This window comes from Lissotriton vulgaris, chromosome 5, assembly GCF_964263255.1.
Source record: "Lissotriton vulgaris chromosome 5, aLisVul1.2, whole genome shotgun sequence".
In the NCBI taxonomy this organism is placed as follows: Eukaryota; Metazoa; Chordata; class Amphibia; order Caudata; family Salamandridae; genus Lissotriton; species Lissotriton vulgaris.
The window spans coordinates 824,965,787-824,985,896 of NC_141693.1; the positions used below are offsets into that span (position 1 = coordinate 824,965,787).

General features: G+C 42.3%; 1 protein-coding gene across 3 annotated transcripts in view; it reads right to left on the reverse strand.

The window, feature by feature from the left end:
• Positions 1-7,826: 7,826 nt before the first annotated feature.
• LOC147711653 (uncharacterized) overlaps positions 7,827-20,110 on the reverse strand; it is a 275,141-nt gene continuing 262,857 nt past the window's right edge. For 2 of the 3 annotated variants that reach the window (XM_086920219.1, XM_086920216.1), the window contains one exon: positions 7,827-9,116. In XM_086920219.1, the coding sequence (XP_086776345.1) occupies positions 8,944-9,116 (173 nt within the window). In that variant the 3' untranslated portion in view covers positions 7,827-8,943. The remainder of the gene's footprint in view (positions 9,117-20,110) is intronic. The other variant, XM_086920217.1, reaches the window with a different exon arrangement.

The following is a 20,110-nucleotide window of genomic DNA, read 5'->3' on the forward strand; positions in this document are numbered from 1 at the left end:
GAAGCAAAAGGACGGAGAGAAATGAGAAGAGTAAATGCCACCGCATTGTCACTGTGAATTTTATTGCTTAACTGTTATGCCTTACTGTATTTTGTGCTGCTATCTTTTCCTCTGCTATGTAACCGATGTGAAGCGCTCCGATACCCTCCAGTCAGGCTAGCGCTATATAAAACTTCTTAAATAAATGTAAAAGATAATATTCTGGCATGGATCCAGGCCAGGGGCGTATGAAGGAATCAAGACCGTAATACAATCAAGTATATTTGGTTCTCTTGCTCACTCGTTTCGTATTGCAAAACACAATTGCAGTTCTGGTGCACGTTACAGCTATCATCCCTGGTGCAACTGAGACTGCTGAGCTAATGATAGCCACATCGCTTATCCAGACACCCTGCACCAATTCTGTACACCTACCTCTGGTAGTCATAATTTTAACATTGGTACTGTGCAGACAAGGTTAGGAAACCTTGCAGCGCCGAAACAAAAGCAAATGGCGCAGGACCCACCCTTAGTTCACTGGTAATAAGAAATCTGATGCAATTTGCAATCACTACTGAAAGCCCTATCACTACGTGCAAGTGCGTATCACGGCTAGAAACCGTTACAAGGTGACTTCCAACAAGCAGATAAATTGAACGAGCACTTATGCTGCAAACACAATAACACAGTACTCCCACATCATAAGAGCTTGAGAGGGCATGCAAAGGATGAAACAGTTAGATGTATTAACACATTAATAGGTGTTTATAAACAACAATAGCTGAACACTGGTAAAAGTGTGTTTAGGGAGTGCTGGCAAGTTACCTCATGCCATGTATTACACACCCTGTCCAGGTTGGAGGAACCAGCGCTCTGCATTCTGGGAGTTGTAGTATCACTCTTACCTCATGAGCTCCAAAGTTTTAGAATGCTAAGCGATATTATCTAAAAAAACACAGAACTGGTAGTGCATGACATAATCACAGGTGCAGAGGGTATATTTGTAACTTAATACCTACTGGTAGTTTTAGTGGACAATAATTGCGTTAGCCTTCAGCGATAACACCAACCCCTCGTAGAGGCAGACAACACGACCATCGCCAGGACGAGGAGTGTGAAATGCAAGTGCATGTTCTAAATGTGAACCTCCCAGGGGATCATGTACAAGTTGGGAGCCCGTGCATTATGATTAGAGAATGACATGACGACAGAAAATCCTTTCTCCAGCTGCTTGTGCTGAAAGTGCTCTGCTGGTTTCCCTGACAGAGCCTGCCCTGGGTGGGGAGAGTTAGGACGCTGCTGCCCGCTTCCCATGCGTGCAACAGCAACCCCAGGCAGAGGTTGTGTGCGTAATGGCTGTGGGGGTGATAGAAGATCATGTGTGGCCAACAAAGAAGCATGCCACACCCCCAAAAAAGAAAGGTGAACTTGTGAAATAGTTTGGATAAACAAGATAAAGGCGCAGAAAGAGTGTGCTCTTTGCTGAACGCGCACACGCGCAGCAACCTTACATTAAAAAAAAACAAATAAAAACAATAAATGGGTGCTTCGGGTGCTCTCCCTTTCATAGGCGAAAAACTCTTTACACATGAAGACTGCAAAGTGACAGTTCCTAACATTATAGGTAGTCCCAGTCCCATAAAGGCATGGAAGAAGCCAAGCCACTGAAAGCATAATCGCATGTTTAAATTAAAGGAAAATATGGACAGCCATAAGGAACCCTGAGGTTGCAAAGCATAGATTGAGGGGCCATCGCAGCTGTGCCAACACCAGGAGGAAGCATGAAAGTGTTCCGACGGCAACAAAAAAAACAAGCATGCCACGCCCCCAACAAAGAGACGCAATCTTGGTAATAGTTTAGATAAAAATAAAGGCACTGAACCAGTGTTCACGTTGCTGCTCATTCCCACAGCAATACCCATGCATAAAAGGGCTAAAAATAATACAAGCGGGGGCAGTAGGCGGCAGTAACACCACTGTGACATTAAGAGGCGGTGGGAGGAAGAATGCTACATTAAAATGTAGGGTGCTGAACACAAACAGTAACAGAGCAGGAAACCAAGAAAAAATAGTCCCCTAAAGAACAGATAAAGAACCATAGTGGAATGAGACAGTAATAAGTGCCTGCATTGTGGGAGGAACAGAAGAGAGAACGGAAGGACAAAGAGGCAGGACTGACCACTAGCAATCAAGGATTTTTAAAAAACACTGACATAGACAAATGAAAAGCCATGGCAAGAAAAGGGATGAAATTGAAGCCTACAGGCTGATAACAGCAGGTCTCGAAGAGACAGAGCATGCACTGCCTATCTCGACCTAAGTTTATTGCTATTGATACAAAAAATAAGGCTGGTTGAAAATCACCCTTATGACATGAGGCCAGTTAATAGTTCTGTGAAATGTAATCAAGCATTTGAATGCTTTAAGATTCACAATACAAAGGAAAAGACAGTTCTTATTTGTAATATCTGAATTCTAATTTGGTAAGTTTGGTAAGTTTGAAAGCTTATGGCCAAATCTAGAGGCAAGATGTACAGTTCAATTTGCGCTGTATTTATAAATCAACAAAAGAGTGACTCAAAAACTGAAAGGGATAGTCAATAGCTACCACCAAGCAAAGGGAGAGGAACAAACAGAGAGCAGCCAGACAAAAAGGATTACATATAGAGTGCCACAGAAAGAACCCTCAGGCACCAACAAGTTGGTTGCCATTTGTCTTCATTGGGTTCTGTATTGAAAGTAGTGATTGGAAATTAAAAGAAGTATGGACTACTCCCCGAACTAATTTATTAGGGGGTAGTTCTAACCTCATTAAAAGTTTTAGGGAAAGTAGTAACGGACAAGAAAGTGGTTATGTTAGTTTGAACCACCCAGTCCTAAACAAAAAACAAATATAGGTCGACATGTTTCTGCTAAAAAGAGCCTATACTCAGCTCAGCGTTCATCAGGACTATATATACCTGCAACAAGTGAGCGAAGCACGCTAAGACTTCACCACCACTTGAAGTAGAAAAAATAGTAAAAAGAGGATTACGACCTTATGTGTAATCAAGACACTGGGACTTCCTGGTCTCTTCTCCTCCTACGAGTGAGAGATTTATGTCTGTAGAAGAAAAAGAAACAGAACGAAAAAGAGGAGTGTATTAAAAATATATTAAAATGGCACTCAATTACAAGATTTTCGTGATATTTACAAAGATGTGAAGACTGTATTTTATGAAGGTTCAAACACCATCACCCACAAACTGTGTCATAAAATTATATAAAAATGACAGCACAGTGTCTGATCGCTCTCATTGTATTACTTATTTAGTAGTCATGAAATTTAGTATATATTTTATCCTAAAATTCAATGCGGCCATCATACGTTTTTTATGAAAATTGTAAGCCAGGAGCCCGTTAAAGATTTTCTTGAGAATTAACAGAAAAACCAAAGGCTTTATGCACGCAATCAACCTTCAAAGGAAAGGTGCGTGAATAAACCGGAAAATTCAGTCCATAATTTCATAAGTGTGTCCAGCAAATTTAAATAGTCCAGCAATCATAGATTAATTGAACTGCCAAATATTCCTGAGAATTGCACATGTTCAAAGGTTTCATTTATGTATGTATGTATATAAGATTTCCCCCAGCCGCGTGCCTATGCGGTGCTGTGAAATCATCACACACATGAGTAACTTGACTTAATTAATCTGTTGTATTTCCCAGTCTCTCCATGCTGGTGAAGGTATACATACATAAATGAAACCTTTGAACATGTGCAATTCTCAGGAATATTTGGCAGTTCAATTAATCTATGATTGCTGGACTATTTAAATTTGCTGGACACACTTATGAAATTATGGACTGGATTTTCCTGTTTATTCACGCACCTTTCCTTTGAAGGTTGATTGCGTGCATAAAGCCTTTGGTTTTTCTGTTAATTCTCAAGAAAATCTTTAACGGGCTCCTGGCTTACAATTTTCATAAAAAACTTATGATGGCCGCATTGAATTTTAGGATAAAATATATACTAAATTTCATGACTACTAAATAAGTAATACAATGAGAGCGATCAGACACTGTGTTGTCATTTTTATATAATTGTATGACACAGTTTGTGGGTGATGGTGTTTGAACCTTCATAAAATACAGTGTTCACATCTTTGTAAATATCACGAAAATCTTGTAATTGAGTGCCATTTTAATATATTTTTAATACACTCCTCTTTTTCGTTCTGTTTCTTTTTCTTCTACAGACATAAATCTCTCACTCGTAGGAGGAGAAGAGACCAGGAAGTCCCAGTGTCTTGATTACACATAAGGTCGTAATCCTCTTTTTACTATTTTTTCTACTTCAAGTGGTGGTGAAGTCTTAGCTTCCTCCACCACTTGTTGCAGACATATATGGTCCTGATGAACGCTGAGCTGAGTATAGGCTCTTTTTAGCAGAAACATGTCGACCTATATTTGTTTTTTATTATCAAGTTTCGGGGCACCACTCCAATACAATACAGTCAATTCCAATTTTTCAGAGTCCTCATCCAATTACGGAGTCTTGATATTTGCTCAATTCGTGTTTATTTTCTTATACCAATTTGTCAAAAGAATCATCAGCTATATTTGTTTTTTGTTTGGGACTGGGTGGTTCAAACTAACATAACCACTTTCCCGTCCGTTACTACTTTCACTAAAACTTTTGATGAGGTTAGAACTACCCCCTAATAAATTAGTTCGGGGAGTAGTCCATACTTCTTTCAATTTCCAATCATTACTTTCAATACAGAACCCAATGAAGACAAATGCCAACCAACTGTCTTGTTGGTGCCTGAGGGTTCTTTCTGTGGCACTCTATATGTAATCCTTTTTGTCTGACTGCTCTCTGTTTGTTCCTCTCCCTTTGCTTGGTGGTAGCTATTGACTATCCCTTTCAGTTTTTGAGTCACTCTTTTGTTGATTTATAATTATTGCTCATTAAGGGGTACAAGAGTGGCTTTATAAGCCCTTTCTTTCCTGTTGATTATATATGTACAGTTTGTACTGTAACCAGAGAAAATAAAACAATAGAAACAAGTGAAAAGCAGATCTGCCACAATGGCACACAAAAAAACATATATGTGAAAGAGCTAAAGTGGAACTAACTCAGTGGCAATAAGCAAGAGGCAGGAAGAAGAAGGGATGAGGGTGTTTACTGAAATTAAAGGAAGGTAGTGTTTTGGATGCTAATTAGAGTGTCCGTGAGAAATTTCAGTTCTGATAAATTTTAACAATAGAAGAGAAAGCACACAAATAAGTGACTGGAATATCAGAGAGCTGTGGGAGCATGTGTCGCCTGACACTACTTAGACAACGAGAAAACATCTGTAAATACAGTAAAATAATCAAGGGTGATTTCTGTGGCCTGCTCAGTAAACTAAAACGTATGACACAAAAGACACTGGCTGTTTTCTTGATTAATCTAGTCACTATTTCAAGGAGACATTTTCTGTGGCTGCTAGAGCAACAGGCAGAGCAGAGCAGAAGCAGCAAGATGGATGGGCAAGTAAAAGTGGCCAAAAGCAGAGAGGGACAGGGGTTGGTCGGAAATGTTACATGCCAGCTGGGGTAATCTCAAAGAGTGCAGGGGCCCATGGTTGTGCTGGGGGATGCAGCATATGGGGCCAGAGAATGAAACCACATGCACTCCCATGGAGTACTGAAAGCAAAAGACATTTAGATCCCTGAATGAATGCAGTTGAAGAATAAAAGTCATCAAGTCACAGTACGGTAAAGAAGCTATGCTACAGTGTCACTGCTTGGTGTGGCAAGCAGCTGGACTCATCAGATCACAAGTATAGAGAGAACCCTGAGCCCCATGCCAAAATCTGAGTTGATGTGTACAAAAAAATTGCCAACTTCACCTTACTTGACACCTCCCAATTGAGGAAAACAAACCAGTGTTACTATATGGTCTGTTTGGTATATTTACTTAATACCTTTTTGCTTTTTATTTCATTATATTCAAAAAAGTTCAGAGACAAAAAAAGACACTTAAATACATGCAACAATTCCAACATAAATTTTCAAAGCAAATTACATTCCACATTGCATATATAAACACCACATAAATGACATTACATATATAGACACCATATTCATTTTGATCAACAATTAGACTCACATAAATGATATCTAACTAAACAAAGGACAAAGTAAATATTTAGATACTATTATTCAACAAGTAGCAAATTAGTGCATATTAAATTTGTCAAAGTCATTAAATGTACTGCAAATTAATGCATTCCTGATTCAAAAGCCGACGCGTTTCGAACCCATTCCTGTCACTTTATGGGTTCTCATCAGGGCTCTGTCTCTTTTATTTATCTACAGGATATATGTAAAAAAAGAAAAAAATGAGATTCTATTTTAGTATTTGGATATAATTCTTGTCAATCACCTCTCTACCATTCGCGGAATGACGAAACCAGTACCTGAATCGTTGCTGGTCGTATGCTCTAGTATTCACTTTCTAGATTGTGTGTTTCTTTATCTATAATGTAAAGTATCATTATCAGGATTTTTATTTTCTTTGTGAGCTCGGGAGTTCGTATGCAAAAGCATTGCTACATAGCCTACCTTTTATGATCTTTGTCTTCGTGTTTGCACCCTTATCAATTTTTTATTTCGTAATGTTTACGATTACTGTGAAGAAATGGGAATATTTAATTTAATATAAGTTTTTCCATTGGGTTTGTTTGTCTACTAGTTCTCCCATGAAGGCGATTTTAAAGGCATACCTCTTTTTGCTTCAGCGCCTTCATGTGCAGGGTGCTGTACGTCTCAGATTTATTTTATGCAATGTAAGGAGTGGTCCTTGTGTTCCTACAAATTATTCAAAGACAAACGGGGGAGAGTTCTATCACCCGTGTGTACTCATTTTATATAAGTGTTACCGCATTGCTTCTAAATCGGTAAGGCATACCTGCTTTCTTTAGATGCGCGGTCCCGCGCTGTATTTAAAAAAACGTCTTGTTTTACTTCGCAATTGCAGTGTTCCCCTCCATCGCTGGTCTCCTGTGATTACACAGAAACACGAAATAAGTGTCTGATGCATGTAACTTAGTATCTTTTCGCATAAATGTATCGCGCATCTTACCTCTTTGTTGTGTATGCCGAGTATAAATCTGCTGTGTCCATTGACCTCGCGGCCATCTTGTAACGTGTTATTTATATGCATGCCTACAATGGATGGGGGCCATCTTGGAACGGACTAGTTTCCAAGTTTGGTGGGGGCCATCTTGGAACGAACTAATTTCCAAGTTTACTAGTGTGTTGTATTGCTGTACCCACCTTTTATTATTCAGTATTCCAGTAATGCCCCATATTTTTCAAAGTACATATGGCAGTCTAAAGAAGTTGATTTATCAGATTAGTTTGTGGGTCAGTCATTCATTATAATCGCAAAACCTCAGACAATGTATTCAGCCCGGTTAAAGCGCCGTTAAATTTCAAAATAAGATAGGCTTCTTTATACAGAAGTAGCTTTTCTGAGTCAATGGGGCATTTTAGCTGATTTACAGTGTACAAGACCGACCATTTAAAATCTGTCTCCCCATGCTGCTTATCAATAAAGTGTTCAACTATAGGGGCTGATATCACCTTGTTTTTAATGCGTGACCTGTGCTGTGGTATTCTCACATTTATTTGTTGATTAGTCTTCCCTATGTAGATTTTTGGACAGGGACATGTGACTACGTACACAACATTTTTTGTTCGACAATTGGAAAAACCATCATGTTTCCATTTGATGTTATTATGTTCAAATTCCTTCCCCTAGATCGTGTTAGCACAGGACACGCAATTTCCACACTTGTGGTGCCCTGCAATAGGTTTTAACCCCAATTTAGATAAAAGGTCGCTTTTAGGTTTAGCTAAAGCGATTTCAGCACGGACTACCGTTTGGCCAATGCTTCTGTTTTTTTTATATGCAAACAGTGGGCGAGGGAAAGGGCATTCCAAGTTCTCTAGGAGATGCCAATTTTTTAAAACCATTTGTCTGATCTTATGGGTGTCGGGACCAAACGTAGTCACACAGACTAGTCGATTTAGTTCTCGTTTTTCTTTAACTTCCAACAGGCATTCGCGTGGTGTACAGCGAGCCCTTAGTGTAAAAAAAAACAATCTGAGTTGAGGCACGACGCCTGGCATTAGCGGGTGACCGCCAGTGGATCCCCCATTACGTGGACTTGCATGAGATCACTGGATGATTTTGTATACATTCTAGTTTGTCTTCTTTATTTTGAGCACAATATAAAACAGAAGCACTGAATTATAGATCCTGGAGAAGGCGGCAACACCTCAGTTGTGGTTTTAAGCTATAATATGTCTATCTCCTTTTGGTACACAAAAACGCTGTTTTAATTTTTTCCTGCAGGGCCCTGTTTTTTAATCCTGGCCCAAGGACACACTAATAAAGGTAATTGCATACCCTGTAGCTAATTTTAACCATCACAAATTTCATTTGTTTTTTGCTCTATTGCCCTCATCACCCTTCTCTCATCTAAAAGGCATTTTCTATACCACTCTAAAAACATCCCTGAGCTCTTCCCTCTCAGAGAGGGGGTTGTAGCCCGCACTGTGATTAGGTGCCACAGTGGGAGGAGGTTTCCTTTGATGAAGCATGCCACCTATGATGGTTGAAAGAAATTGTCCTTTAGAACGGATTCTCCACCATGGCTAGGTCACAAGCCTCAGTATCATTTTGTTTTTTGTAAGCCCAGGAGTTCCTGTTGTGGTTAAGAGGAAAGAAAGCCATCAAATGAGAATCAAGCAAATGATATTGGCAAGAAAGCTGACCAATGATAAACAAAGGGCTGATCCAAATAAATTGTAAGTAATGGCATTGTACACAATAGATCTTTCACAACAAACAGCTAAAAAACATCTGTAGATGAGAACTAGAAAGGACACTGTATCTGTTTTTTAAAAAGAAACAGTAACAGCCCTTCAAAATAAGCTTGTTTTCAACATAATGTCGAGAAATTCTCCTAAGTCCACAACAAGGTCTCCATTTCTGTCAGCTTCTTCCATCATACCTTCCAGCTCTTTACGTGAAAAGTGCAAGCCAGCTAAAATGCTGGCATTCCTTAGATTTTCAATGGTTATTTTCCCATCATTATCTGTAGAAAATAAGATAGAAAAATGTGTAAACAGTTCAATGTGCTTTACATTTCACACATTATAGGAACATTTAGGTCAGGTTAGGAGTATAGCTTCTGAATGCACTAGATCTGTGCTTCGGTTTTATGAAGGCAGAAAGTTATACGAGTGATCCATTCTGACACCATCACACCCTTCACAGCAGTTTACTGACAGTAGGAGCTTTCATAATGTTTTTTCTGTGTCTGGCTTGAAAAGCATATACATGCCTGTTTGTTATTCATTGCATTCTGATATGAGTAGCTTTGCTTTTACACTTATAAAGGACTGCAAGTACCATAAGGAAAAAGGCACCTTGGTAGAGACAATAGATCTGGCCACTGCCTCTCAGCCTTTTGGCTTTGTCAATTCTTGTTTTTTTGCCATTTTGTTATTGTTGACTTGCTTTGTTTTACAAACCATTATTGAGGAAGCTGCTGGACCCTCGTCAATCGGCAAATAAAAATCATTAAAAGCAAAAATATTTTTTTACCTCAAATCCCATTAATTTCAATAGTAGTCGATAGCACTGAAAGGAACTACTTTGGACCTTATTACGATGTTGGTTGGAAAACTTCCACTGACATGGTAGGTTTACAAACCGACTGCTGTATTGCAATAATGTCCATTGGACTGTAAACCGGACGGGGAAACCAACTTGGTTCCGACGGGCTCAATGAGCCTGTTGGCCAGTGTGAACTAGCTCATAATCCCTTAAAGATGGTGTTTCCCCGTTGGGATTATGATGCCGATTTCTGACGGCCTTTCTATATCGGTGTTTCAGACATGGAAAGGCTGTCGGAAAGTGACTTTGGGGGTCCATAGCAGGGCCCTCTGGCCCTCTGGTTGTGGCCCAAGAGGTGCCTGCTACTCGGTGCAGGGATTTTCACAAACTCCCATTTTTCAATGGGAGCTTGCGCAACAGGTGGTTACTGCCAGCGGGGCAAGCTCCCATAGAGAAATTGGAGTTTGCGTCCGCACCATGTACAGTCACATCCTAATTTGGTGAGCAGAACCGTCTACTTACGGTCGGGCAGTTCCCGCACCAAGACGGTGGCGACCTGAGGCTTTCCAGCTGACATCGTAATAAAGGCACTTAGGGGCTAGATGTAGGTAATCACATTTTACTGATTCCTAAATACCGAATTTTACCGATTCGGTATTTAGGAATCCGTAAATGTGATGTAGGTAATAAATCGGTAAAATTTACAGATTTGTTAATAATTAAGGGTGGGCGTAGTTCACGAAGTAGCGCTACGCGAAGCTACGCGAAGTGCACTTTGCACTACGCGAACTTTACGTAGCACTACGCGAGCTGCGTAGTAGCATGTTCGCACTGTGCAAGATGCGTTTCCAATGATTGCACAGTGCGGACAAGCATCCGGCACTGTGCAATCATTGAAAATGGCATCTTGCACAGTGCGAGCTGTAATTTTCTGCTGCTCGAGTAGATTTTTACTCGAGCGGCAGCTTTCTGAACGCGAACTGGTAGTTTCTCATCGCGAGCGGTCGCGAGCATACGCAACCTTTCGCAATGAGAATTCTGACCTCCCCGCATTGAGAATCTTGCCGGGATGTCATTTTGCTTGCTCGCTGTCGCGAACATGACGTTGAGGACCGCGAACAAGCAAAAAATGACCGCTGCACTACGCTACGCTGCACTACGCGTGTTCGCACTGTGCTACGTGCAGCTCGCGTAGTGCGAAGTTGCGCAAACTTCGCAAACTACGCGAGCGTAGCGTAGTGCTTCGCCCAGGGTTAGTAATATTTCTTATTACCGATTCGGTAATACCGATTCCGTAATAAGAAATAGCTTCCCATTCATTCCTATGGATCTGGAGGCCCATAGGAATGAATGGGAAGCCATTCACTATTACCGATTCGGTATTTACCGAATCTGTAATAGCGGGAGCCTATTCAAGGGTGGCAGGGTGTCACATTGACACCATGTTGCACTCCTGAATCGTGCATGTGTGGACATGTGGCACACATACATACCCTAAGGGTATGTATGTCTGCCACACGGCACCTTGAAAAAGGCAAATTATAGCCTTTTTAAAGGTATTCGGTATTTACCACCAACCTGTAGTTGGTGGTAAATAACGAATCCTTAAAGCAAAAATGCACTCACTTGACTGCCACCTACATAGGTTTTAAGGATTCGGTAATTTACCGATTCCTTAAAATAAGGAATCAGTATTTTACAGATTCCGTAAAATAAGGAATCAATAAATTACCGAATCCTTAAAACCTGCCTCCTACATTAGAAAGGGCTAAATACCGATCAGTAACTGGAAAATTACAGATTTTCAGCTGTTACCAACCGGTATTTAGCCACCTACATCTAGCCCTTAGTGTGTTCTGCCTGTGATAGGACAGAATATCATCACTTACAGTGAAATTGACTAATTACCCAATTAGCTAACTAATTTGATGCCAAGCGCTGCTGTCCTACCTTGCCTTATTTCTTTTTCTTACATTGTCGCCCTCTGTTCATGACCTCCCCCTTGCCACATTTACACCCAAGTTCTTATTTGAATCTGAATTTGATGAAGCTCCCTAGCAACGTACATAGCCCAGGTCGGTCAATATTCAGTTCCTCTCGTAGTGCCAAGGGACTTGTTCATTCTGAAGGAAATATATTAATAACAGTGTAAATGTTTCACAGCATTTCTTGGTGCTTAGACAAGGCCACCTTACTAACGAGTAAGGGGCAAAAACCTGGAATTGGAAGTTGTAGGCATTCAAATCTTATTTATGCTTGCCCTTGCCCCCGATCCCTCTACCGAATCCTAAATGTTCACAATGCTCTAAGGAGGTGATCGACATTTCTTGTCTCTTTTGTGCAAACCCCTTGGCAGCTGTCAAATTTACCTTTCGCATTGTACAAAAAAGGCTTCAGGCATAGCATCATTTGTTATCACCATCTTTGGCTTATTTATTGTCTCTTTCAGTTTTGCAGGTAAGGATAATCAGGGATGTCAGTTTTGTGGGGGGCATGTATGTGGAAATCTTCATTGGGATTAGGAGCTAGTAAGAGTACACAGGAAGGACTCAAACATCATTTGCAAGGAACCTTTAGTTACTAAATCCGGTGAAGGTTCCAACACAGACCCAAACAAAAGCATGAGCAGGGGACAAACACAGGTGCATCTTTCACTAGGTAACTAGTGCATGCCTGGATTATTGGTCAGAAATCTCAAACGGTCACGCACCTGTTAAAAACAAGATGTAAAGAAAGTAGTGCGGCTCCTATTGTTAAAGCGGACCGTGCTGGCAAAGTAAATAAACAAAGGAGCGCAGCCGCTATAGTTAAATTGGACCGCGCTGCCCAAACATTTAAATGTGAATTAAAAGGTGCAAGCTGGTTTTGTAAATATGATGCGGCCCCTATTACTAAAATATATATAAGTGGGCACCGTTCTACAATACAGGAAAGCGTGTCGTGGATGGAATAGGAGAAATCATTCACAAAACTAGTGCTCACAGACTAAATGAAATATACAGAGTAACAACACAAGTATAAGGTCCAGTCCTCATGAGAGGTTACAAATGTAGACAAGGCGGTACTAAGGAGGGACTACTAAGCCAATTTATGAATCAAAAGCAACCATTTAGAAAAAACAGTAACAGGAGCCAATTGAAAAGATGGGCTGAAAATTGGTGGAGCTTCAAGTCCATACCTGAATACACAGAGCAGGACATGTGCTGTCCAGACTCAACCTAATTATGCGCATCAAAATACCTGTGCACTGGACATTCATTTAGAGCAGATTGGCCGAAGGTTCCAGCCAACAGCAAACAGGATAAAGTGAGAGCTTATCATCAACAAATATTCCTAGATTGTGCACTGATTGTGATGTCTTTAGTTTATCTGTGCTAGTCCAGGGCTGGAACTTTTCAGGAGTGTTAAGTGCTCTATGGAGAGTGTACAACATCAACATTATGTGTTCTCACTGTTGAATTTTAATGAGTTGCTATTCAGTCAATTTGCCATCTCTCTTAGACATTTATGGAAACCCTCCAATGAGGTGTGCCTATAATTTTCCAATGAAAAAAATGGATGTGTATCATCATCATAATTTGCAAAGATAATGCCATGTGATCAGAAGAGAGTCAATTGTGGGTGCAGATATAAAGAGGATAGGGCTGAGAGCTAATCCCTGAAGTACAACATGTTCTGCTTTTCTAAATTCTGAACAGAACAAGGTAGTGATATTGCCTGGGGTCTGAAAAATAGGATTTAATCCATTTTCATAGTGTCACATCCACACCTATATCCATCAGCCTGGATAGCAGTATTCGATGGTTGCAGTGTCAAACATGACTAACATGTCTAGTAATATTAGGACTGCTGTTTGACCATTGTCAACCATCAATTGAAGCGCATCCATTGCTAAAATCAGGACAGATTAAGTGCAGTGTGTCAGTCCAAACCCCACTTTGTAGTATTCTAGAAGGTTGTGGCTTTCCAGGGAGTTTGATAGTTTCTTACTGACATGTTTCCCATTATTTTTGCAGGGTAGGGGAGTTGTAATATTGGACCGTAGTTACTGGGTATTGGTGAATCAGCTGTTGGTTTCTTCAGCAAATGGGGTATTAGTGCTTTCTTTCTAGCCTGGGGAACTATGCCTGTCATTATGGACTGATTACAGATTTTTAGTAGACTCGATATACGTCATGCACCCATTCTTTCCATATTCTGGGTGGTAACTGATCCAATAGAGAACCCGAAGTGATAGTTAAAGCCAATGATCAAAACTCCTCCTTGTTCATTGGTTCAATGCCTTCTAATTTAGTGGTTGTGGCTCTATTATTTTGTGCCTGGTGGTCCCACTACTAGTAATCTGGTTTGTCTCCGATAGGTCTGTGTTAATGTCAGCAAAGATGAACTTAATCTTATTATTGAAGAAGTTCGATAAATTATTGCAAATATTTTGCAAGTTTCTTATTATTTGTTTGATGCGTTCTGGCTTAGCTAGATACCTTCCTATGTCAACTATCTTACTTGGCCCATTCATTGATTCTACAATTGTTTTGGTATAGTAGTTTCGTTAACCTTTCTTATTTAGTTTTTGTATTTGTTTAATGCATTTTTTAGTAGTATCTTATGTTTTTCCAGAAGCAGCTTCCACCATTGTCTCTCTAGTTTCTTTCTTTTAATTTTAGATTATTTAAGGGTTTCCCTGTGCCATGGTACTGATGGTTTACGCTGATGTATCCATTATTTTATGGGTATTATTTTATCTAAAGTTTCTTAGAGATTTGTTGTAAATGATCATAGTTATTTCCTTCCTGCTGTTTCTTTAATTTGTGCCATGCTTTTCCTTAAACTACCTATCTAGCCTGACTCTCTTCAGCTCTTATTCTAGATCTTTTTATTTTAAAGGCTATTAGTTTGTGATCTGAGCAGCTTAGTTTGATTGTGTGCCTGCCTATGATTAGGTCTTTAGAAGCAAATAGCAGGTAAAGGATATGTCCTTCTTGATGCGTTGTACCGCGTATTAGTTGCTCAAGTCCTATAATTTTACATGAGCCTAAAAGTTCTTTTCAATGGGAGAGTGTCTTTTCTTCTGCACAGATGCTGAAATCACCAAGCACAAAGAAATTGGACTGTCTAAGGATAAGGTTTGAGATGATTTTCAGAAATGGTTGTATGAAATTCCTTATTAACCCTGGGGTTCGATAGCACAAAATTCCTAAGAACACTATACACTATTTACTTTTAGGGAGAAGCCCATCATTTCTACCTCGAGTATTATATCAACTTGTATAGAGATGATATCCCATTTTTCACTAAATATTACTGCCACTCCTCCTCCCCTTGTTATAAATTCTAGGTTATTGAATAACTTTAAAAAAAGGATGTCCCATTCAATAGTTTCCAATAGCATGTTAAGTTCAGGTGCATGCTTTACCACTGATCGCACGTTTAATAATCCACATTTCATCATCTCTACTCCTACTTTGGCATTGCTCTGAACGGCCACTGTTTCATCCTTATACTCAAGGTTCCCTCCCCTAATCCCTTCATTGGTACCTGTCAATCTAAGCTGTTTTAGTTCCTTACTTTAGAATGTGATCCATTCAGATTGCCTTGGCCTCCCTGTGTCAAAACTTGCAGCATGGCTGGCTCTGTGCTTGGTCGATGTGCGGTTGGGTGCAGACGGGCTGGCCTTTGGTTTGCCCACTGCGCAGTCGCGCCATGTTCTTCAGCCCTTCCTTTTATTTGACCACTAGACTGACACTTGGAAACCACCAAGTTATGGTGTCTTCTGTGAGTGTCAGTGGCATCCGAGCATTACTGCAGCCAGACCCGGACACCCGGCTCCTGACTCCCAACTGTTGACTCCGGCATTCTTCCAAACCACCGGTGTGATCCCAGGGGGCAGAAGTGGCAAAAGTGAAGATGGAGGCACAGCGGGGAGCGGAAGCGGTAGCGCGATTGCGCGGCACTGCTCTCAGTGATATTTGCGAGACTGGGCATGCTGTCTGAAATTCAGCATAAGCTGCCCGGCCCGCGCTGCCCGCCTGTCTCCCCCTCTCACTCACCTCTGACCACCACACCAACCCTGAACGGCCACCTCCTTAGAGGAATTGGGTGGCTGGAGGAGCAGGTGGAATAGAGGAGAAACAGAGGAGTATCAAAATCACCAACTCGAAGTGGGTCCATATATTCCTCATTGAGACGCAGGGAGAGATGCAGAGATAGACAGGACAGGAGGACAGAGAGAAGGGAATAGGAAGCAACTGCGTTTTTTGAGGCAGTCTGGCCTAAATGGGATACTGCAAAACTGAGGGAAGAGGAGCTAACGTACAGTGAGATAGGTGAGCGGCGGGTCGGACGGGTTGATATGCAAGGCTAGAGCCGCAGTTGGTTCCGATTGCGCGGAGGCGGCCGGCGTTGGGAGGGAAGGGCGAGGGGGGGGCGAAGCAGACCACGTACAAAGAAATGTGTAGAAAAGGCCGCTTTTATTGGAACAGGTACAGATCACATATAAATAAACCTCGGCAAAAGCCTTCCAAAACTAAGCCTCACTAAATACATAACATGCCTGACCCCCGCCCCCTGCATCCTCCCCTAAAATTTCATGGCCCTGCCCATACAATACAACATTTCAAACATTACAAAAATATTACATCACCGTATAAACCAGTATAAACCTAAAAATACAAGCCCTCCGTTAACCAACACCCATGCCTGCCCCTTCACATCTGTCAATACTCCAAAAAGTGTAACCGAACTAAAAACGACCAACCTATCCTTTCCCTGTCGATAACACAACTTAACCATTAATCAACAAACCTCTGTCAAAAACTGCCCAAAAACAAATAGTCCCCGCACAGCACCTGCTCCAAGCGACAGAATACAGTAAAACCCCCTGCTCACCTGTTCCAACAAGGCCAACCAAAGAAAAAACTCAAGAAAAAACTCAAGAAAAACTAAAAAGGGGGGGGGGGGGAAATCCAAAACACTAGAAAATTAGGGAGGGAGGGAAAAAATTCCTGCCTAAGCTCCCAGCCACCAGGTCACCAAACCTAAAATGGTGGCTGGGAGCAGGAGCCAAAGCATTTATGCTTGGGCTCCTTTTGGGCTACCTACTAGAAAAAGAACAAAGCACAAAATGGCCGGCGCTCCGGCTTCAGACCCCACCCAACAGCCCCTCCCAAATCACCCGGGGGGGACCTCCCTGCGGTCGGCTGCCCCCACCCAAGCCCCCCATGGAGGGAGGGCTGAGTGGGGGGCGAAGCAGACCACGGACAAAGAAATGTGTGGAAAAGGCCGCTTTTGTTGGAACAGGTGCACATCACATATAAATAAACTTCGGCAAAAGCCTTCCAAAACTAAGCCTCACTAAATACATAACATACCTGACCCCGCCCCCCGCCCCCGCCCCCTGCCCCCGCCCCCTCCCCTAAAATGTCATGGCCCGCCCCGCCCATACAATACAACATTTCAAACATTACAAAAACGTTACATCATCATATAAACCAGTATAAACCTAAAAATACAAGCCCTCCCTTAACCATCTCCAATGCCTGCCCCTTCACATCTGTCAATCCCCCAAAAAGTGTAACCGAACTAAAAACGACCAACCTATCCTTTCCCTGTCGATAACACAACTTAACCATTAATCAACAAACCTCTGCCAAAAACTGCCCAAAAACAAATAGTCCCCGCCACCCAGAAAGACGGGGCGAAAGGAAACTACCCCTCTTTCTGCCCCCCAAGTAGGAAAAAACCCTCACACTCCTGACCCTTGAGGATTCAAGCATCGTGATAAAACTTCCCTGATCTCCAGCAAATAGAGGTCCATACCCAGCCTGGACAAATGCACACTATCACCCATAAAAAACTCTACTGACTCAAAACGGATCTCCCTGTGTGACACTCTCCTGTAACCCACATGGCGGCAAAACCTAGAAATTTCAGAGTTCACCTTCTTCCCAGCCCTGTCAATGGCTCTAGGGTTCACCGCCCCTCTCCAAATCCTCAGCGGAACCAATTTCGTCCACAACACATGGCAGCCAGACCAGCGTTCCTTAAGTAAAGACAAATCCCGCTTCATTACCCTCAGCAGAACCACACCCTTTGCCCTACAAAGATCGTTCTCACCCAGGTGCCACAATAAAATATCCGGGCAGATTCCCCTCACCATCGTCTTATTCAAACAAGGAATGAGTTCCCTCCAGAGCATGCCCCCCTTTCCTTTCCATACAATGTTAAACAGTTTATCATTAAAACCTAACATTTTTCCAAAATAACTCTGAGCCGCCTGAACCTGTGCCCATTTGATGAACGAATGCCCCACTATCCAAACCATCAATTCCTTAGACTGGGGCCCAGCCACAGACCCTGTAAAGAAGAAAATACAATGAGTCTCACAGCAAGGAGGATGACGCATGCGCCTTCCCCGCGTTTCCCCTCACATAGCACTGAAAACACTTTGACGACCGGCGCCCTAACCGCATAATATCCCCCTGAGACCAGCCCCTGTTATGCGCTTCAGTCCCAGCACCAATCCTGAATGAATGATCTCCATATTGCTCCCCGTCCAACCCAATCCTCCGCAAAGCTTTACGCAACACCATGCGCAGTTGATATGCAGTTACTCGCGTCCCATTGATATGCTGAAAAACAAAATCGCTCTCTTTCCCTCCTGACAAAGTCTTCCAACGACTGGCCAAACGAAAGGCAAGTCGCTTTGGGAGTCCTCGCTTCCAACCAAACACCTTTACCAGTTCTCCTCTGATCGGTCTTAGAACTAGACAGCCAAATGTGCAGACCTTCTTCCGAGAAAAATACTTCCTGCCAAGTGATTCCTTCTTCAATTTAGTACCCAACAGCTCTGAGACTCGAAATGCCCCGAAAAACATGAAGGCCATCAAAGCGGCAAACATACAAGCCTCAAAGTAATCCCCGCACACCAAAGTAAGACTTCCAGCAAACGTGCCAAATTCTGCCACGAGAGAGGAGAAAGAGACAACTGAAAACCTCCCCGCTCCCTGGCCCAACCTTCGAGCATTCTCTTCCCTATTTTGCCTGCAGAAGGAGAATAACTCCAAAAGAGTTTCCCCATAAAGGAGATACCTACTAATTTACCGGCGATGGTCACCCGGGAGAGGCCTTTCTCAATAAGATCCAGAATAAACTGCACTACACCTTCCGAGCGGCACCATGCCTCCTCCCAGCAACATGCCCCAGACGCCAAAAATTCCTCCCATGCAAGGGAATATGCCTTTCGAGTGGACGCAGACAAAGAGCCTACCACCAGTTGTAATACCCTACGTTGCCTACATACCAAAGATGTTGCGGCATCGGGCCGGGGTCCTGTCCGCCTCCTTGGCCAGACCACGGAATCTCCCCCACTGCGAACGAGACAAAGCATCAGCTATGTCATTGTCCACACCAGGAATATGCAAAGCTCGAAATGTAAAGTCATGTTTCAGGCAGCCTAACACAAACACCTTCATCAACTTCAAAACCTGTTCATCTCTCGCCGACTGCCTGTTGACAATCTGGACCACTGCCATGTTGTCTATCTGAAAAATAACCTTCTTGTGTGCTATTTCCTCCCCCCAAAGTGTCAATGCCACTAGTAGTGGAAAAAGCTCCAGAAATGTTATACTCCTACCTCCATCTCTCCACTCTTGTGGCCACTTCTCTGCATACCACCTGCCCTGCCAGTATAAGCCGAAACCTTAACTGCCTGCTGCATCCGAGAACATTTGGATGTCCCACTATACATCCTCGTCCCTGACCAGTGGCAGAAAAAAGGACCACATAAGCAGATCTTCCTTCACTCCTGCTGACAAGAAAACATGGTGGTGAGGCAAATGCTGACCATCTAAGCCTCTACCCAAACGCCTGCAAAAAGTTCTCCCTGCTCTGACTACACTGCAAGCGAAATTAAGATGTCCCAGCAACACCTGAACTTCCTTCACCTTCACTTTCTGTTTTAACAACATAGTGTCCAACAAATGTAGCATTTTCAACCTTTTATCATCCGGCAAGCGAGCCCGCATTGCCACTGAATCAATTTCAATACCCAAAAAGGATAAAACTGTAGCAGGTCCCATTGTTTTTTCAGGAGCCAAAGGCACTCCCAGGTCTTCCATGAGCTCAAGGAAAGTGTCCAGAGCTGCCTGGCACTCCGCGGAGCCCAGGGAATCAACAAAGAAAAAAACATCCAAATAGTGTGTTACCAACGTATGACCAGTGTGGTGCGTGAAATGCCACTGCAAAAAGGTGCTGAAACATTCAAATAGAGCACATGACATGGAGCAACCCATCGGCAATGCTTTGTCCACGTACCATTTACCCCCGAAATGGATACCCAGAAGATCCCAATCATCTGGATGGACTGGAAGCAACCGAAACACAGACTTAATGTCACATTTTGCCATCTCTACGGTTGCGCTCGCGGTCACCACTAGTGACATGGCCACGTCAACCGAGGAATAAGAAACCGAG